Source organism: Chaetodon trifascialis, chromosome 12 (genome assembly GCF_039877785.1).
Source record: "Chaetodon trifascialis isolate fChaTrf1 chromosome 12, fChaTrf1.hap1, whole genome shotgun sequence".
Lineage (NCBI taxonomy): Eukaryota > Metazoa > Chordata > Actinopteri > Chaetodontiformes > Chaetodontidae > Chaetodon > Chaetodon trifascialis.
Window position 1 is genome coordinate 6,700,152 of NC_092067.1, and position 20,457 is coordinate 6,720,608.

A 20,457-nucleotide genomic window follows, 5' to 3' on the forward strand; every position below is an offset into this window, starting at 1 on the left:
CAAGCTACATGAATAAAAATGGGAACCCTAATGACATAAATTGTGTTAAAATGGTTTCCATACGTCGCTGAGGTGTTCCTGGTTCATCTTGACTTGTTTGATATCAGGGGTGTCGTAGGTTGTGTGGATCTTGTCCTTTTGCTTGTGGTAGTCCTCCCGATACAGACGCTGGGGAAGAGAAGACGGTATATGAGATTGTTTCATTCAGTAATCTCCATCAACACTTATATGTCTGATGTCAACAGTGTGTTATCTTACATCGTTGGAGATCTTTTGTGCTTTCCTTGTGTTGATGAAGTTGACACCCTCTGGATGAAGAGTGTAGGCTTTAGCCTTCGTCATCTCATATGCCTCCTTGTACTTCACCTGCCCAAATAATTAAAAAATACATTAGCAAAAAGATTCAGTTGCTGTCAAAAGAACAGCATAATTGAAGGATTCAAGACAGTGAAAGTACTTACATCGCTGGCGACGACACTGTTCTTCTTAACTTGCTGGATTAGCGGGGTGTCGTGGGGCAGGGTGAAACCAGTGGGCATGAAGTTCTTGTTGGCCTCTTTGTACCAGTTCTGAGAGAGGCCAAGACAACATAGTGAGACAGAATTCATTTCAGCTGGAACAGAAACTCACATACTAACCCAACAAAACTCCTGAAGGTTAACTGTTAAAATGAAACTGAATTATGTATAAATTTGTTTTTTATTCTATTTACTTGAGCAATTACAATTTGGAGTACCCATACTCACTATGGACTTGCAGTGTTGCAGCTCTTTAATCCTTAACTAAATCTTTTTTATTTAAAAAAGATGAGATGTGTAAAATCACTCTGTATTTGCTACCTACAGCAGTGCACTATGTTTATTTTCTGACAGCTCTCAGTATGAAATTTATGCACTATATTGGGGGCCACCAAATTCTCACTACAAAATGAAAAACATAATCTAGCAACCGCTATAAAGTCATGGTACACTACATGTGTGCAAAATGATGGCATCTCAAGCGTCTGATCACTGTAGCATAAACAATATAGTGTGTATTGTGAAGGGTGCTCCCTCTCTCCGGGATTTGTCAAGAATATTCTTACAGTATAAAGACTGTACATACAGGACAGTAATTTAGAAAAAAGTACACTGAAAATTAAGGAATATTATCTTACATCACTCTGGATGTAGTTAGCCAGGCGTGCCCTTTCTGTGTCAATGGTAACAGCAGGAGCAGTGTTGGTGCCCTTGACATTGGCGTTGTAATCAGAGTGGTAATGCAGCTGGAAAAAAGAAAAGAAAAGAAGATTAAATGTATGGTCACATTTTTTTTGTTTGAAATGAAATACAGATAGTCATGAGGCAAAATTATTCGGAACATTTCTAGAGTCACGTACATCACTCAGGTTCTGGGCGTTCTGCTTGGCAGTCTCATACACTGGAGTGTCTGTCACCACCGAATACTCCTTGAAAGCCTCAATACCTTTGGCTCTGTACTTGTTCTGGAAAAAAAACACAACAACATGGCCATCAGCATCACCTCCGATTAAACACCAAGTATTATGATTAGTTTGTGGAGGATTTACTGGAAAGGAGATACTGACAGTTGTTTGAGTGCCATAGAAAAGAAGGATATGAAGAAAAATGAAGTGACAGTTGTTAATGAAATATCTGAGGAGGATGTTCAATAGTGGGAAGAATTAGAATGAATATAGCAGGTGGGCTAACCTCACTCTGAAGGTTACCAGCATGCTTGACACGGAGGATCTCTGGTGTGTCCCAGGCATAGCAGCCAATACCCTTCAGCCAGTTCAGGTCATCCTTGTAGAAGATCTGCAGAAAGCACACAACAACACACAAGTTAAGTGACTCTGGCAGATGTGTTTGTATTGCAACTTGTAGAAACCTGACCCTTTTTCATGGAGTACATGGCTACAAGAAGTATGGGTACTACTGAGGCAACACAGTAACAGGGACAGGATATTAAGCTGAGGGCAGTTACTCACATCACTGAGCTGCTCGTTGACTTTGCGTGCTTGGACGTACACCTGCATATCAGGGAGGCAGATCCACTGATGCAGATACTTGCGGTAGTGGATCCCGCTGACAGTGGACTGCGTGTTGCGGGCAGACAGGATCTCCAACATGTCTGGTGGGATATGGTTCTTGGCCTTGGTCTTCTCATAGTTCTCCTTGTACAGACGCTGTAATGGACAACAGATTTTTGCTTTCAGTTCTGGTTACAGATGCACAAAAAGCTACACAGTTGAATGCATTTTAACTACTTGTTAATCTTACCTGTATCCCTCATTGAAAGAAATGCAGACATATGGATGATAAAATGGCTCAACGATTTGTACTTACATCCAGGACCAGTTTCCCAGCTTTGACGCAGCGAGCCGTGGCGGGATCGTCCTCAAGACTCTTGGGCAGACTGTAGAGGGATTTGAACTTCTCGTAATCCTCCTTGTATTTCACCTAAAGGGTCAAAAGGATTCATATTGTCTTTTTATGGTCAATGTGAAGAAAATCCTAGCAGCAACATGGGATAAAATTCATAGATCTTGACTCACGTTGCTGAGAATGATCTTCTGGGTTTTGGCGTGCTGCAGGGCGTTTGAGTCATGTGGAATCTGGTAGCCCTTGGCTTTGACTTTATCCCAGGCAGCAGTGTAGTTTTTCTGTCGACAGCAAAGTCAGAACATTATGAACATGTTGCTATGCCCGAACATGCTGTTTACACAGCTGATATCATATCACTGGGTGAAAGTGAAAAAGAGAGATGTTTATCTTCACTTACATTGCTGAAGAAGTGCTTGAAGTTGTGGCATCTGGCGTAGTCGTAGGTATCCAGAACGGTAGTATACAGGTGCTTCTCCTTATGATAAGCCTCCCTGTAGTTGAGCTATCAATGACAATTGTTAAATTAATGCACTCAATCAGGCATTTGAAACTCAAATACTATATATATACACTATATATATACACTATATATATACACTATATATATATATATATATATATATATATATATATATATATATATATATATATATATATATATATATATATATATATATATATATATATATATATATATATATATATATATATATATGTGTGTGTTTTAAGAAGTCCAGTCCATTCACCTCACTGGCCCAGGTGTGACCCAGGACAGCAGTCACATAAACTGGGGTGTCTGTCACAATGGAGTAATTGTTGAATTCCTTCTTGGCCTCGTCTCTGTATTTGAGCTACACAGAAAGATACAGCATGGGTTATTTATCACACATTCACAAACTTAAGAATTCAATTATTTTCTATTTTCTGTGATCTTGCATGTTGTTACTCACATCACTCTGCAGCTCGTAGGACTTCTTGGCACGAAGGATTTCTGGCGTGTCCCAGACAAAGCAACCAATACCCTTCATCCAGTTCAGGTCATCCTTGTAGAACACCTATCAAATGACAACAGCATAACGCACAGAATATTACTGTGTGTATATTTTGTATGTTCTCTTGCTTGCAAACAGCTAATTCTTTTATTGTATGTGGAAGAAGGACCTACATCACTGAGAATCTCGTTGGTCTTGCGGGCACGAATGGCGTCTTCCTGGTCAGGATGGCAAGTCCACTGGTGCAGGTAGGTACGGTAGATGACGTCACTCAGCATGTCCTGGCACCGCTTGGCTACCTGGTTGGCGATGATGTCGGGGGGGAGGTGGGTCTTGGTTTTGCTCTGATGGTAGTCCTTCTGGTAGACTCTCTGTGAAGACATGCAGCCCATGTAAGTTAGCAATGTGACACAAATTAGCCTACAATAAAGTTTATGTGGATTATAAGAAACATAAATCACAATCTTTAGTCATAAAAGCAATTTACATGCTTAAACATGCCAAATGAAGAAGACTTAAGTAACATAACATTTAAAACGCATCACAGACCATTTACCTAAAGACTGAGGTGATCATTTGACTGTAGATTGTCATTCCATAAAGGAATATCTTTTTGCTATTATTTACCAGAATTGGACAGTATCCATCTTGTAGTGCATGTGATACATGTTAACATTTCTTTATTTGGTCTTTTATTGTACATTGCAAAAGTATTAAGATGTCTTGATATGTGTGGAACAAAGTGGCAAACTTTTATTAATATCTTACCAGTCCCTTGTTCTTCTCCTGCTCTCCACAGCGCATCACCTCAGGGAAGTCCACCAGGGTTCCAGCCATGTAGTGACCCTTGGCCTTCTCATGGGCATCCTTGTACTTGGCCTAGTAGAATATGGATTAATAAAAGTCTCAGTTTTGTTTAAAAAAAGAATGAAAACATGATTTCATGTGATTTTGCCTCATCAGCACTGACAACTATAAGACACTCACATCACTAGCAATATCCCTGGCCTTCCTGCCAGTGAGAAGTGGGATGAATTCATGGTTCAGCTGGTAGCCTGTAGCCTTTGACTCATCCCATCCCAGTTTGTAGAGTTTCTGAAATCACAAGAAGTAGGCATAAGGTTTAAAGACGGCTGACACAATATGTGGCATCAATAAAAATCATGAATTAAAGAATGAATTGAAAGAATGAATGAATTAGCTAAATATTCCACATTACCTCGCTGATGTTCTTCGACACCTCCCTGCTGTGGGCCAGTTGAGGAGTGTCATCTGAACCAATGTAATGACCTTTTTCTGCATTGAATGTCTCTTTGTACTTCAGCTATAGTAGGAAGAAAAAAAGAGAATTCAGATTTTAGACTTGATTATTTTTTCGTAAAATATCTCTTGAAATTTTGCAGTTTGAATGTTGGATTTTTACATACATCACTGAGGTTGGCAGCGTTTGTCCTTGCTAAGAGAAGTTCAGGGCGGTCCACAATCAGTGTGAATTTTCCAAACTCTTCTTTGGCATTCTTTTTGTAGAGCCTCTGCAAATAAAATTTCAGCATCAAGGTGAGACACAATGAACTGACACAGAATGGGAAAATAGCTAATTAAAAGACTGAATGTAATACAGTAAACATACATCATTGAGAATCTCCTGGGCCTTCTTGACCTTGACATGATCAACAGAGTCAGCTGCTACCCAGCCGCAGCCTCGAATCCATTCCAGATCAGCCTTATACACAAACTGAAGACAGAAACCAAGGCACGAGTTAGGAGGTTAGAATAGATAGAAGTTTCTGTCAATTTACTATATGAATGTGGCAAATAAGTCCTAGATTGGTAGGATTAGCACTCACATCGCTTTGAAGATCATAGGCTTTACGGGCCTGGATGACATCATTCTGGTCTGGCAGACAAGTCCACTGGTGCAGGCGGGTTCTGTAGTTGTCATCATTGACTTGGATCTGGCATTTCTTGGCCAGTTCAAACTGCAGCATGTCCACTGGCAGATTGAACTTGGTCTTGGACTTGTTGAAGTCCTTCTTGTACAGGGCATCACTGGCAATCTTGGCTGAGTTCAGAGCCAGCATGAGCAGAGGGTCGTCCTGGACGCTGCGAGCACCGATGTGGTGGCCGACCTGCTTGCGGTATCCCTCAAGGTAATTATGCTACAGAACAGATGATGGAAATCATTATCTCCATATTGTCATGTCTTTGGTAAAATTCTGAACAACTTTATTAAATGTTCTTATTATGAAAGGAAGATGGAACTCTGGCCCACTACTCACCTTACTCTGCACTTTAGTAGTCTGGATGCACTGCTTGATTGGTACAGCATCTCCAGGCATGAAGTAGCCTGTGGCTTTGACCTTATCCCAGTCTTTGGTATACAGTTTCTGCAAAAGATGGAATCGGTTACTATAGGTTTATGATTATGTATTGTTTTTGAGCTGATAATAACACAGGATAAAACAGATACAGAAAAAGTACTGCTGGACTGAAACATGTACTGTAACAAATACCTCCCATGAGGAATCATCTTACCGGGTGAACGTTCTTAGCCACCTCTCTGGCTGTGGCAAGAGTTGGAGTCTCCACCAGTGTGTAATTGGTCTTGTCCTGGTGCCAGGCTTCACGATACTTGGCCTGAGAAGAGTGTGAAATAAAAAATCAGTTAATAAAAACCCACAAATCTGCCACTACTCTATCAGATGGCTTAACTGACGAGAGGACTCAAAACATATTCAAACAGCATCTGTAGAACAGAGTCATCCTCACCTCGTTGAGGACATCAGCAGCATTCTTGGCACAGAGCATGTCGACTCTGTCTGTTGGAACTGTGAATTTCTGATCATCCAACTTGACACGATAGCCTCTCTAAAATAACAAGAAAGAAATGAAAGAAAAACAATAATTTTGCAAATGAGATGCATGTGCATTTTTCATGGATTGACCAAATTCTAATGACATCTTAACATGTTTTACAAATGTATATAAATGTCTGTGATTTTACAAGTAACTTCAAAGTCAAATTGTAGTCAGACTTACATCAGCCAGGATCTTCTGTGCATGCTTCACCTTCATGACATCCACAGACTCGTGTGGAATCCATCCACATCCACGTAACCATTCCAAATCAGCCTTGTACACAGCCTGAGAAAACAAAACAGGCAGATACGTTTGTGTGGTTTCATACCGTCACAATGTGAGAGTTTTTTGGGCTAAAATAAGAGCATACAGCATACATTTCATCAAAAGATCCAACAAATATGAAAATGAATACTATCCACGAGCACTACCATAAACTTACATCGCTCTGCAGATCGTAGGCCTTTCTGGCCTGGACCACATCATTGGAGTCTGGCAGACAAGTCCATTGGTGCAAATAAGTTCTATAGTTAAAATCATTGACTTGAATCTGGCATTTCTTTGCCAGCTCAAGTGTCAGCATGTCCACTGGCAAGTTGAACTTGGTCTTGGACTTGTTGAAGTCCTTCTTGTACAGGGCATCACTGGCAATCTTGGCTGAGTTCAGTGCCAGCATGATCAGAGGGTCGTCCTGGACGCTGCGAGCACCGATGTGGTGGCCGACCTGCCTGCGGTATCCTGTCTTGTACTTGTACTAAAAGAGAAGAGACAAAATGTTAAGGAAAAGGTGTCTCATTTATGAATCAGTTCTATTGAAACATCATTTCATAATTTTTTCTTACGTCACTAATGATATCTCTGGAAGCTTTAGCCCTCAGCACAGAGATAGCATCCTCCTTGACATGGTAGCCTTTGGCCTTCTGGTCATCCCATGCTTTTGTGTACAGTTTCTACACAGAACAAAAAGATTTCATGTTAGCACATCAAAATCACAGTCATCATGCACTGATTTAATAACACATTCCAACAAATTAGATATTTCTATACTTTTAGGATATTTATGTTGAGTTTTAAGCATTTCAACATAGGCAGAACTGGTACAGTTCTTGTACTCATACAAACGTACGTTGCTGATGTTGATAGCATTGGCCCTGGACAGTTCAAAGGGGGGGGCGTTGGCTGGCAGGTGAATGGTGAGCTTGTCTTTATCCCAGACTTCCCTGTATTTCCTCTGTCAATGAGAAAACAAAACATTGACTTCTTTATTTTCACATCCTCATTTATACAGATATTTGTACAAAATACTTCATGTTGTTTTTTAATTCACTAAAGAAAGCATTTAGTATGCAGACAGATGTTATTACTCACATCACTGATGTTATCAGCGTTTTGCTTGGACAAGACAATAGCTGGGAGGTCAACAACGCTGGTGAACTTCACAGTGCTTGGGGGCTGGCGGTAGAGCCTCTCACTGAGAACAGTCTGGGCATTTCTAGCTTTGATGACGTCCACAGAGTCCTGAGGTGACCAGCCGCAACCTCTCAGCCACTCCAGGTCAGCTTTGTATACCGCCTAAGAAACAAATAGCAGTTTTAACCCCACCAAATACCTTTATGTTTTTGTTCTTGTAGGTTTTGTATTTGTTTGACTGCTGGATGTCTCAAAATACGGATGAAAAGATTTACGGTAAATTAATTGGATGCAGCACAAGGTTCAAAATGTTAAGTGAACTGAATGAATCTGAATATCTATGAAATATAACAAACATACGGACTCTAACAATCCTAAATGCTCAAAAAAACATTTTAACTTAACGCAATTTCCTTTCTGGTAATGATAACCAACTGACATACAAACACATTACACACACACTTTCCATGTACTTACGTCACTCTGTAAGTCGTAGACCTTCCTCGCTTGAACCACATCATTGGAGTCTGGCAGGCAGGTCCACTGGTGTAAGTGAGTTCTGTAGTTGAAGTCATTCACTTGCTGCTGGCATTTCTTGGCGAGTTCAATCGTCAACATGTCTACTGGCAGGTTGTATTTGGTCTTGGTTTTGTTGAAGTCCTTCTTGTAGATGTTGTCACTGGAGATCTTGGCCGCATGAGCCGCCAACATAATCAGTGGGTCGTCCTTAACACTGAGGGCACCGATGTGATGGCCACACTGCTTGCGGAAACCGGCCTTGTATTTGTACTGAAAATTTGGGACAGAAATACTTTGATCAGTTTCAGAACACAAACTGCAGGGAAATCAAAAAATGCTGCAGAATTTACAAAGTGAAGAGAATGTGAAAAATGTTTCTAAGAGTGGTGCAGACTTACATCGCTGATGATGTCTCGCGAGCCCCTTGCTGCTAAAACAGAAATAGCATCTTTGGGAAGGACATAGCCCTTGTTTATGGTGTCCATAAAGCCTTCACGGTAATATTTCTGGGGAAACAATAATAATGCTGTTAGGGTCTCTAACATATACACTGTGTACTATAGACCATAATAAATAATATTTCTTTTAAACTGGATGTGACTGAAAGCTCAACAACCACATGGCTTTAAACCTTGGCACAATTATCTGTAAAGCACAATAACAATTACTGATATGATAATAATCTGTGATGTACTAATTGGATATACAACCACATGAAGAAGCACTGCATTACCAGACTGGTGTTGAGTTTGTTCTGCTTGGCCAGGAGGATCTCTGGGGTGTCAGGCATGACGTGAAGGTTGGTCTTATCTGCCTCCCAGGCAGAAACATACGCTTTCTGTAAACAGCAGATTGACACAGATAGTGACATGTGACTTTAACGGAGTCACAGAGCATTATTATAGAGCTTTATCTAAAACAAGTTATCCTCTTTTGTATCAAATGCTGAAACATTTGATGTGCCAGCTCTACCTTGTCCATGATCTGGGCATTGGCCTGAGCTAGGGCATATGGCATGTCACTTGTCTTGGCAGTAAATTTGAAGTTGCTGGGATGCTGGCGGTACTTTATGTCGCTCAGGATCTCTCCTGCTTTCTTGGCTTTCTCCACATCAAGTGAACCAATTGGCACCCAACCCATTCCCTTGACCCATTCCATGTCAGCCTTGTACACAGCCTACAAGTCACAGGGGGAAAGAAAGGACCACAAAGTCACATTGAGATTTCTTTTTGAAAAATAAAACATTTTTGTAGTCCCCAGGAAGCACATTAGGAGGATTACTCACATCACTCTGCAGGTCATAGGCCTTTCTGGCCTGGACCACATCATTGGAGTCAGGGAGACAGGTCCAGTTGTGCAGATGAGTTCTGTAGTTGAAATCGTTGACTTGGATCTGGCATTTCTTGGCCAGTTCAAGATTCAGCATATCCACTGGCAGGTTGAACTTGGTCTTGGACTTGTTGAAGTCCTTCTTGTACAGGGCATCACTGGCAATCTTGGCTGAGTTCAGAGCCAGCACGATCAGAGGATCATCTTGGACGCTGAGGGCTCCGATATGGTGACCGACCTGCTTACGGTATCCTGTCTTGTACTTGTACTGTTTAGAGAGAAAGAGTGACGTGGTAATACACAGAATACTTTACAAATGAGCACACGTCAATATCAAACAGAAAAGATCCCATTTATATGTTACATACATCACTGATGATTTCTCTTCCATGTTTGGCAGCGACAACAGAGACAGCATCACCCCTGAGGTCGTAGCCCTTTCTGAAGATCTCCTCAACACCTTCCCTGTATAATTTCTGAAAAAGAAGTGAATATAGATGAATTATGAAATGAAAAACGTGATGCCTATAATATTGATATTTACTGACACATATGTAGAATCCTACTTTAAGTCAAAATAGACCAAACATACCCTGCTGATGTTGTAAGCATTAGCTTTCGAAAGCAGAAGCTCAGGTAGGTCAGGTGTCACATGGGTCTTAACCTTGTCAGCCTCCCAAGCAGCAATGTAGTTTCTCTGTGGTGAGAACCAGAAAAAAAAAACACACATAAATTATAATTACCAAGAAAAGAATGATGAATGTGCAAAAATTATAAAAGACAGATATGATATTTTTCACCTTGTTCATGATATCAGCATTCGCTTTGGCTAAGACCATGGGCATGGAAGACATGTCAGTTGTATATTTCAGTTTCTCTGGTTTCTGCCTGTAGAGGCGGTCGCTGAGAATTTTTGAAGCATTCTTGGCCTTCAACACGTCGAGCGAACCAATGGGAACCCATCCTACGCCTACGACCTCATCCATGTCTGCTTTGTATACAGCCTGTTGGGAAAAGTGTACACATGTAACATGAAAACACATAAGCACAGTGAAAATGGCAAAATACGTTGAGAGGTGTTTAATATGTCGCAGAAGGGCTCACATCACTCTGAAGATCATAGGCTTTCCTGGCCTGGACCACATCATTGGAGTCTGGCAGACAAGTCCACTGGTGCAGGCGGGTGATGTAGTTGGCGTGGTTGACCTGAATCTGGCATTTCTTTGCCAGCTCAAGACTCAGCATGTCCACTGGAAGGTTGAACTTGGTCTTGGACTTGTTGAAGTCCTTCTTGTACAGAGCATCACTGGCAATCTTGGCTGAGTTCAGTGCCAGCATGATCAGAGGGTCGTCCTGGACGCTGCGAGCACCAATGTGGTGGCCGACCTGCCCACGGTATCCTGTCTTGTACTTGTACTGATGATATCAGCAGAAATTGGTTTATGTTACAAGTGGAACATATCTCACATTATGTTGAATACCAGCAGCAATCATATAAAAAGATATGTGGTAGAGTACAAGTCACTCACATCACTGATGATGTCCCTGGAGGCCTTAGCAGCTTTGACAGAGATTGCATCCACAGGGAGGAAATAGCCTTTCTTGATAGTGGCCTCAAAACCTTGTTTGTATAGTTTCTGAAAAGTAAGACACACATGCATACTTCTGTGAACTGTTTTATCAAATGGGGGTCTAATTGTGGCACTTAGATTTGGAAAGCTTCCAGCTGGTAAGGTTTGCAAAAAGGGATCGTATTCATAGAAACCACTTTAAGAATACAACTCCTAATTCAAGCCAGAGGATTCTGAATGAGGTTTAAGGTGGTTAATAAGTAAAAACAACTGCCAAGAAGCTGGTTTCCAAATTCTGTGAAATGATTTTAAACATTAAAAGATTGCCAAGAACCAGTCAGCTCGACACACAGGAAGGTGTGATCTTATCATGTGCAATAAGAATTGTAATAACCTTGCTCATGTTGATAGCATTCTGCTGAGACAGGATGATTTCGGGAGTGTCAGGTTTGATGTGCAGGTTGGTCTTATCCTTCTCCCATGCCTCTACGTAGAGACGCTGAAACAAACCACAAAAAATACCAGTGTTAACTGATGTCATTGCAAATCGAGATATTCTTTATGTACTATAAGCCCTTTCACACGAAAATGAAATAATAATCTCTACCTTGTTCATGGTCAAAGCGTTATTCTTTGCCAGAACAATGTTCATGGCATCTATGGGGCTGGTGAAAGGAACAGTGCTGGGGGGCTGGCGGTACTTCCTATCACTCAAGATCTCTGCACACTTCTTGACTTTCTCCACCTCAAGTGAGCCAATGGGGACCCAGCCCAGACCCTGGAGCCACTTCAAGTCAGCTTTGTAGACAGCCTATAAAGCACAGTAACACAAAATTCAATTCCTGACATACTTGGTATGAACATGACATAAAAGACTAAGAGAAAGAGACTGCACTTACATCACTCTGCAGGTCATATGCATGTCTGGCCTGACGAACGTCATTGGAGTCTGGCAGGCAAGTCCAGTTGTGCAAGCGAGTGATGTAGTTGGCGTGGTTGACCTGAATCTGGTTCTTCTTGGCCAGTTCAAAGGCCAGCATGTCCACTGGAAGGTTGAACTTGGTCTTGGACTTGTTGAAGTCCTTCTTGTACAGGGCATCACTGGCAATCTTGGCTGAGTTCAGAGCCAGCATGAGCAGAGGGTCGTCCTGGATGCTGCGAGCACCAATGTGGTGGCCGACCTGCTTACGGTATCCTGTCTTGTACTTGTACTGAAAGAAAAACAAAATAATATCTTTGTTGACAGTTACACTCAAATTTTGTCCAAAGGGTGTAATACGATTTTCATTTTTCAATTAAATAACCAAAATGAAACACTTACATCACTGGCAATATCCCTGGACGCCCTGGCTGCAATGATGGAAATGGCATCATTGCGCAGATCATAGCCCTTCTTCTTGGCATCTTCATTTGCCTGTTTGTACTTTTTCTGTAAAGAAACACATTTATCCCAGAGATGTTAAGCATATAACTTTACCACTGAGAGCAATCCATCTGAGTAGCTGTACAACTGTAACTATTTAACTCTGGACTTACCACACTGTAGTTGACATTGTTTGCTTTGGCTAGAAGAACATCCATAGCGTCAGGCATGATGTGGATCTTGGACTTCTGATTCTGCCAGGCTTCAACATAGGCACTCTGCAGTCACAGAAGACAACAATATCAGATCTTAATCAAAGTATGAACTCTGCAAGTATTGTGAGAGATGTTCCTCATCACATCAGAATGAGAAGTTGAACTGACCAATTTTGTATTATTTACACTAACTGCACTTTGAGGATGGATGATTTCATACCTGGTTCATAACCTGAGCGTTGGCCTTGGCCAGCACCATGGGCATGTCTTCAGTAGTGACTTTGAATTTGAAGTTACTTGGGTGCTGACGATACTTTTTTTCGCTCAGGATCTCACCAGCTTTCTTTGTCTTCTCAACATCCAGTGAACCTATAGGCACCCACCCAATGCCCTGCAACATCTTCAGATCTTCCTTGTAAACAGCCTGGACAAAACAAAATCAGTTAAATGTGGTGAAACATGTCCCAAAGCTTTACAACTGTACATTCAAGATACCTGTCAACTTTCCATAGTGTTAACTCAAGGGTTCATACTCACATCACTCTGCAGGTCATATGCATGTCTGGCCTGGCGAACATCATTGGAGTCCGGCAGGCAAGTCCAGTTGTGCAACCGAGTGATGTAGTTGGCGTGATTGACCTGAATCTGGTTCTTCTTGGCCAGTTCAAAGGCCAGCATGTCTACTGGCAGGTGGAACTTTGTCTTGGACTTGTTGAAGTCCTTCTTGTACAGGGCATCACTGGCAATCTTGGCTGAGTTCAGAGCCAGCATGAGCAGAGGGTCGTCCTGGATGCTGCGAGCTCCGATGTGGTGGCCGACCTGCTTACGGTATCCTGTCTTGTACTTGTACTGAAAGAAAAATGGAAGAGTTCCATGGCTACATGTACAGTCATAAATGTACGGTAACTGTTTATCATTGGTAAAATATAACCACTTACATCACTGGCAATGTCCCTGGATGCCCTGGCTGCAATGATGGAAATGGCATCATTGCGCAGATCATAGCCCTTCTTCTTGGCATCTTCATTTGCCTGCTTGTACTTTTTCTGTAAACAAACACAATCATTCCACAGACATCAGTACTACACATGTATTTTCCATTATAAGTAGGACTGAGTAATAAATATATATACGTGTATTAGGACTGCCCCATAAAGTCGATCATTCGAGTCATCAGTTGATAAGACCCGGAGCCTGTCGCATGTTGTCAGTCGAATCACTTCACTTTTGTCTTTTAGTTGTGTCATTACACATAGAGCAATGCAGGAGCAACAATGTGACAGGCAGCAAACTTTACAAACCAAGTCTCAAAATTACCACAAACCACAAAGCTAACTGTGATGGAGGCAGTGAAGGGTCAGAGAAACGGAGGGCAGCGTGAGACAGGGCACTGTGACTCCAGTCTGTTGGCGGCTCCGGTGATGACTAGCAGCGAAATTGGCGAAACAAACTTTGAACCAGACAGTGGTACAACCATCTCTTCTGCTGTCCACTGTGATTGACCCTTTGGCTGATAACACTGTGACCAGACAGCAGGAGAGACGCTCTGTGATGCACTGGGATTTTATAACTGAACAAGGAGCATGATGCATGCTTTTACTTTTGCCGACTGTGTGGAAATCTGATGTTTTCCCAGGACAAAGAAAGGCATTAAAACATGAGTACAGGTAAAACATACTACTCATGTTGGCTGATATTGATTGGCAGAGAGCCTATATGGGGATAAAAAGAGCAATGATAGTCGAATTTTTGTATTGAACAGCCAAATCCGCTTCAAATAACAAAATTCTGAGTCAGTTACTTAATATGTATTGCTAACAGACACATATCCTTATTAATACAGCATATCTTTGAGGCCTAATTTAAAGTAATGAATCGCCGCTGCTTTACTCTTAGATGTTTAATTCTGGACTTACCACACTGTAGTTGACACTGTTTGCTTTGGCTAGAAGAACATCCATAGCGTCAGGCATGATGTGGATCTTGGTCTTCTGATTCTGCCAGGCTTCAACATAGGCACTCTGCAGTCACAGAAGACAACAATATCAGATCTTAATCAAAGTATGAACTCTGCAAGTATTATGAGAGATGTTCCTCATCACATCAGAATGAGAAGTTGAACTGACCAATTTTGTATTATTTACACTAACTGCACTTTGAGGATGGATGATTTCATACCTGGTTCATAACCTGAGCGTTGGCCTTGGCCAGCACCATGGGCATGTCTTCAGTTGTGACTTTGAATTTGAAGTTACTTGGGTGCTGACGATACATTTTTTCACTCAGGATCTCACCAGCTTTCTTCGTCTTCTCAACATCCAGTGAACCTATAGGCACCCACCCAACACCCTGCAACATCTTCAGATCTTCCTTGTAAACAGCCTGGACAAAACAAAATCAGGTCAATGTGGTGAAACATGTCCCAAAGCTTTACAACATGATACATGACAACTTTCCATAGTATTAATCCAAGGATTTGTACTCACATCACTCTGTATGTCATATGCATGTCTGGCCTGGACCACATCATTGGAGTCCGGCAGGCAAGTCCAGTTGTGCAAGCGAGTGATGTAGTTGGCGTGGTTGACCTGAATCTGGTTCTTCTTGGCCAGTTCAAAGGCCAGCATGTCCACTGGCAGGTGGAACTTGGTCTTGGACTTGTTGAAGTCCTTCTTGTACAGGGCATCACTGGCAATCTTGGCTGAGTTCAGAGCCAGCATGAGCAGAGGGTCGTCCTGGATGCTGCGAGCACCAATGTGGTGGCCGACCTGCTTACGGTATCCTGTCTTGTACTTGTACTGTAAATGAGGAACAGAAGAACTGATCATAACATCATGGTTACTGTAAAGTAGTATCAGTTGTAATACTGCTTTCATACTTTCCTGCATATGAATTTCTGCATATATTAATCATGTAATCATGTTCTTAATCATTGATTTTTTACTAATGAAATGTGAGGATGAAACATTTCACCACAATATGAACAAATAAACTATTAAACAATCGTTTGACTTAGATACACTGCCAAAATAATAAAATGATATAAAAATTTCATGACATTTTTTTCTGATGATTTTTAGATTAAATATTATTTGTCTTAATTGTAATGAGTGGAAATTAAAATATCTTACATCACTGGCAATATCCCTGGACGCCCTAGCTGCAATGATGGAAATGGCATCATTCCGCAGGTCGTAACCCTTCTTCTTGGCATCTTCATTTGCCTGCTTGTACATTTTCTGGGTAAAGGGAAAACATAGAAAACTTCAAGCATCCTCCAAAAATAGTGATGTATTATGAAGTTTGTTGTTTTAAAAACTATGACAACTTAATTTCTTTGAGAATGTTTGAGGACTCACCACACTGTAGTTGACTTTGTTTGCTTTGGCCAGAAGAATATCCATGGCATCAGGCATGATGTGAATGGTAGACTTGTCCTTTTCCCAGGCTTCAGTGTAAGCATTCTGTAAATCAATTTTTTGTTTAGTTTATATATAAAAAAATAAAACATTTAGAAGACATGTTCATTAGTATGCATTTTTAATTAAATCGATACTGATCTCAGACAAATATTCTACTGATAAGATTATACAACTACTGAATTTGACTTATGTTGAATCTAGTCAAGCAGGGAAGGTTTTTGACAGTCGGCTGTCACTTTTTTTCAGTATTCTACACATTTAATCTGGTCCTAAATTATATTTAACTGATTAGAACTATGATTCATAATAAAGCCCTGAGGTGGCAGTCATCAAGAAAGGGTCACCCTAAGATTGCTTTTTTAAGCAGAGGCGCAACAAGGTAGTCCTTTATCACTCTTGTTTGTTTGTAATGTTTGCTGAACCTTTCACTTTTTGTGCAAGAGACAAAACAAAGCTTTAAGGTTTCACCATCAGTTCAAGGTTCATTTGTTTATCATTTTACAACACAACGTTGGACAATGAAATGCAAACTGTAGTCCACTTATACTACACACAAAGCAAAAAACTGTTATCATAGTGAACATGTACAATCTTTTTATGGAAACAATGTGATTTTATTTTTCACACAAAGCCAGAGAAACTGTGGCACCTTTATTTGACATAATAGAACAATTTAGGAAAAATTGGGTGTTTAAAATATGTTTGAATAAATCAAATACTTGTCTGTTGCACAATAAGTCAGCTGTTACAAGGAAAATTCACTGGATACAGGAAAATTTTAAATATTCTGCAATTAATATTACTCTGCAATTAAATAGCTTGTTTCAAGTAAATTACAGTCATCCAGTAAACAAGGTTAAATTTGATTTGATTTGATTTGATTTGATTTGGTCAAATTTGTCATTATCGTTACTCGGAAAAACTGACGTTATAAAAATCGATCATTTTGGCTGTTTCAAGTATTGTCATGTTACCTTCCTTCTTTATGTTTTTAAATAACTGAACAAAAATATCATTTATAAATGTAATCAATTTGTTAAGGGTTCTTAGTTTCTAAAAAACAGCAGAAATATAAAACACAATAAAATGCTGGTGAAATAACTGCAAATGAAATACCTGGTTCATAACCTGAGCGTTGGCCTTGGCCAGCACCATGGGCATGTCTTCAGTAGTGACTTTGAATTTGAAGTTACTTGGGTGCTGACGATACATTTTTTCACTCAGGATCTCACCAGCTTTCTTTGTCTTCTCAACATCCAGTGAACCTATAGGCACCCACCCAATGCCCTGCAACATCTTCAGATCTTCCTTGTAAACAGCCTGGACAAAACAAAATCAGGTCAATGTGGTGAAACATGTCCCAAAACTTTACAACTGTACATTCATGATACATGACAACTTTCCAGAGGATTCATACTCACATCACTCTGTATGTCATATGCATGTCTGGCCTGGACCACATCATTGGAGTCCGGCAGGCAAGTCCAGTTGTGCAAGCGGGTGATGTAGTTGGCGTGGTTGACCTGAATCTGGTTCTTCTTGGCCAGTTCAAAGGCCAGCATGTCCACTGGCAGGTGGAACTTGGTCTTGGACTTGTTGAAGTCCTTCTTGTACAGGGCATCACTGGCAATCTTGGCTGAGTTCAGAGCCAGCATGAGCAGAGGGTCGTCCTGGATGCTGCGAGCTCCGATGTGGTGGCCGACCTGCTTACGGTATCCTGTCTTGTACTTGTACTGAAAAAGCAAGTATGAGAGTTTTCATAACCTAACACTGGTGAAGGGGAAGCATATGAATTGATGTATACAGTAGATAAGTACAGAATAGAAATGAAAATACAGACACTTACATCACTAGCAATAGCTGTGGAGGCTTTGGCAGCCTGTACCGCAATGGCATCAGCACGGAAATTATGCCCCTTCTTCTTGGATTGCTCATTGTCCAATTTGTACAGTTTCTGAAGAGAGAGTGGATGTACATTTTTATCGAGGAAAGCATGTCTTGTTTCAAATGGATACACTCACGCACCAATTTGAAGTAATGTACCCAAAATTAAGGTTATCCCACTGTACCTCACTGTAGTTCTTCTTGTTTGCTCTGGCAAGAACAATGTCCATTGCATCAGGCATTATGTGGATCGAAGTCTTGTCTTTCTCCCAGGTTTTGGTGTATGATTGCTAAAAACAAAATGTAGTTGCTGGTTTGATATCTTAGACATAAATGTTAAAGAAGAAATATTACTATTATTTTCACAGGAAGTCCTATTCAGTACCTTATCCATAATTTGATTGTTTGCAGTGGCCAGTGTCAGATCCATGGACTGCATGTCCTTAGTGAATTTGAAGTTGCTTGGATGTTGACGGTATCGGGCCTCACTGAAGATCTGGCCAGCTGTTTTTGCTTTCTCAACATCCAACGATCCAATAGGAACCCATCCTATTCCTCTAACGTAGCTTTGATATTCACTCTTGTACTGGTTCTGAGGCAGAACATCACAAGAAACAGTATTCCTTCACAATGCTGCACAGCTACACATGATGTTATGGTAACACCAACGCAAAACTTTGGATTTTATTTTTGAAATATCTATTAATTATAATTTTAAAATGATTAAATCAGACTCTCTACATACATCACTGGCAATGAACTGCATGTTACGAGCTAGTTCCAGGTTCATGGCATCAGGCAGGACGGTGTAGTGGGAGATTCTCTGTTTGTATCCAGCCATAGTCTGAACAGTAGATGCCTGCTTGGCATGGACCACACTCAACATGTCTACTGGGCTGTGATACTTCAGCTTAGCCTTGTGGTAGTCCTTCTTGTAGTTCTTGTCACTCTGCAGTCGGGCCACTTCCATGTAGTGAACCAGCAGAGGATCGTCCTGAAGGCTGCGGAAGCCAACGTGGTGGCCTCTGGCCTTCTCATATGCCAACTTGTACTTGTACTGTGACAGCAAACACATACAGTGTCATTTCACAGAGACTGTCCTTTTTCTAATATGAATTATAGCAGATGTACTGTGAATAGTAATTTCATAGAGTTTGTAACAACTTACATTACTGGCAATAGTGGTACCGGACTTGGCAGCAAGAATTGGGATGGCATCTGCTTTGAGGTTGTAGCCTTTCTTGGCCATCTCCACAACACCGGCTTTGTACAGTTTCTGTATAAAACACAAAAATGATCACCATTAACCATATACACTATTAACTATCACAAGAAATTGATTTATAAGTTTCATGGATTCCCCTTACATTGCTCATGTTGAGGGCATTAGCCTTGGCCAGGAGAATCTCAGGAGCATCTGGCATGATATGGACTGTCAGCTTGTCCTTCTCCCAAGCTGAAGTGTATGCTTGCTGTAAATAAAGACACCAGAAAAACAAATGAATGATTGTGGTTATGAACAAGATTATCAACAACATATTTGTGGCCTTACACTTTTAGAGTAGAATAACACGCTGCACCTTGTTCATGATGTTGTTGTTGGCAGTAGCCAGAGCCATGTCCATGGAGTCCATCAGCTTGCTGAACTTGAAGTTAGATGGATGAGTGCGGTACTTGTGGTCACTCAGAATCTGACCGCCAACTTTAGCAGTCTCAACTCCAAGTGAACCAATAGGGACCCATCCAGTACCTCTGATATAGTTGTTCCATTCAGACTTGTAATCACACTGAAAAGAAATGTCAGGCCTCATGAAACAAGGGATCATACACAATTATTCATTTTATCTGCCTTTATAAACAGATATAATTACCATGGGCACAGCAGGTACCTTGACATTTCAAACTTACATCACTAGACTGGACATTCATGGTGCGAGCCAGCACTAGGTTCATGGCATCAGGGAGGAGAGCATAACTGTGCTGAATCTGTCTGTATCCAGCCATTGTCTGAACAGTAGATGCCTGCTTGGCATGGACCACACTCAACATGTCTACTGGGCTGTGATACTTCAGCTTAGCCTTGTGGTAGTCCTTCTTGTAGTTCTTGTCACTCTGCAGTCGGGCCACTTCCATGTAGTGAACCAGCAGAGGATCGTCCTGAAGGCTGCGGAAGCCAACGTGGTGGCCTCTGGCCTTCTCATATGCCAACTTGTACTTGTACTGTAAAAGCAAACAAATGCTTGTTTTACCATGTATGGTGGGTCATAGTAGATAAACATCTTGAATTGGTACAATCATTTATTTCTAACTTACATTACTGGCAATAGTGGTACCGGACTTGGCAGCCAGAATTGGGATGGCATCTGCTTTAAGGTTGTAGCCCTTATTGGCCATCTCCACAACACCGGCTTTGTACAGTTTCTGTGAAAATATTCATTCATTCATATGAATATAATCAAATGAAATTAAAATAACTAGTAAAGAAATACATTTTCTAATATAATATAAT

At 41.0% G+C, this 20,457-nt stretch overlaps 1 protein-coding gene across 1 annotated transcript in view; it reads right to left on the reverse strand.

Annotated features, from left to right (window-relative positions):
• neb (nebulin) overlaps nt 1-20,457 on the reverse strand; it is a 58,711-nt gene that overhangs the window by 23,571 nt on the left and 14,683 nt on the right. Inside the window, exons 35-95 of the mRNA XM_070976525.1 lie at nt 20,262-20,369; nt 19,857-20,168; nt 19,529-19,735; nt 19,316-19,420; nt 19,117-19,224; nt 18,694-19,005; nt 18,334-18,540; nt 18,134-18,238; nt 17,911-18,018; nt 17,486-17,797; nt 17,181-17,384; nt 16,002-16,106; nt 15,774-15,881; nt 15,129-15,440; nt 14,821-15,024; nt 14,559-14,663; nt 13,581-13,688; nt 13,180-13,491; nt 12,863-13,066; nt 12,601-12,705; nt 12,386-12,493; nt 11,964-12,275; nt 11,672-11,875; nt 11,459-11,563; nt 11,023-11,130; nt 10,598-10,909; nt 10,294-10,497; nt 10,086-10,190; nt 9,862-9,969; nt 9,450-9,761; nt 9,137-9,340; nt 8,898-9,002; nt 8,563-8,670; nt 8,123-8,434; nt 7,604-7,807; nt 7,362-7,466; nt 7,078-7,185; nt 6,678-6,989; nt 6,416-6,520; nt 6,146-6,244; nt 5,912-6,013; nt 5,656-5,763; nt 5,224-5,535; nt 5,007-5,111; nt 4,804-4,908; nt 4,596-4,700; nt 4,364-4,471; nt 4,145-4,255; nt 3,550-3,747; nt 3,335-3,439; nt 3,131-3,235; nt 2,782-2,886; nt 2,555-2,662; nt 2,346-2,459; nt 1,988-2,185; nt 1,710-1,814; nt 1,379-1,483; nt 1,157-1,264; nt 462-569; nt 259-366; nt 64-168 (exon numbers count right to left, since the gene is read on the reverse strand). Of these exons, the coding sequence (XP_070832626.1) occupies nt 64-168; nt 259-366; nt 462-569; nt 1,157-1,264; nt 1,379-1,483; nt 1,710-1,814; nt 1,988-2,185; nt 2,346-2,459; nt 2,555-2,662; nt 2,782-2,886; nt 3,131-3,235; nt 3,335-3,439; nt 3,550-3,747; nt 4,145-4,255; nt 4,364-4,471; nt 4,596-4,700; nt 4,804-4,908; nt 5,007-5,111; nt 5,224-5,535; nt 5,656-5,763; nt 5,912-6,013; nt 6,146-6,244; nt 6,416-6,520; nt 6,678-6,989; nt 7,078-7,185; nt 7,362-7,466; nt 7,604-7,807; nt 8,123-8,434; nt 8,563-8,670; nt 8,898-9,002; nt 9,137-9,340; nt 9,450-9,761; nt 9,862-9,969; nt 10,086-10,190; nt 10,294-10,497; nt 10,598-10,909; nt 11,023-11,130; nt 11,459-11,563; nt 11,672-11,875; nt 11,964-12,275; nt 12,386-12,493; nt 12,601-12,705; nt 12,863-13,066; nt 13,180-13,491; nt 13,581-13,688; nt 14,559-14,663; nt 14,821-15,024; nt 15,129-15,440; nt 15,774-15,881; nt 16,002-16,106; nt 17,181-17,384; nt 17,486-17,797; nt 17,911-18,018; nt 18,134-18,238; nt 18,334-18,540; nt 18,694-19,005; nt 19,117-19,224; nt 19,316-19,420; nt 19,529-19,735; nt 19,857-20,168; nt 20,262-20,369 (9,819 nt within the window). The remainder of the gene's footprint in view (nt 1-63; nt 169-258; nt 367-461; nt 570-1,156; nt 1,265-1,378; nt 1,484-1,709; nt 1,815-1,987; nt 2,186-2,345; nt 2,460-2,554; nt 2,663-2,781; nt 2,887-3,130; nt 3,236-3,334; nt 3,440-3,549; nt 3,748-4,144; nt 4,256-4,363; nt 4,472-4,595; nt 4,701-4,803; nt 4,909-5,006; nt 5,112-5,223; nt 5,536-5,655; nt 5,764-5,911; nt 6,014-6,145; nt 6,245-6,415; nt 6,521-6,677; nt 6,990-7,077; nt 7,186-7,361; nt 7,467-7,603; nt 7,808-8,122; nt 8,435-8,562; nt 8,671-8,897; nt 9,003-9,136; nt 9,341-9,449; nt 9,762-9,861; nt 9,970-10,085; nt 10,191-10,293; nt 10,498-10,597; nt 10,910-11,022; nt 11,131-11,458; nt 11,564-11,671; nt 11,876-11,963; nt 12,276-12,385; nt 12,494-12,600; nt 12,706-12,862; nt 13,067-13,179; nt 13,492-13,580; nt 13,689-14,558; nt 14,664-14,820; nt 15,025-15,128; nt 15,441-15,773; nt 15,882-16,001; nt 16,107-17,180; nt 17,385-17,485; nt 17,798-17,910; nt 18,019-18,133; nt 18,239-18,333; nt 18,541-18,693; nt 19,006-19,116; nt 19,225-19,315; nt 19,421-19,528; nt 19,736-19,856; nt 20,169-20,261; nt 20,370-20,457) is intronic.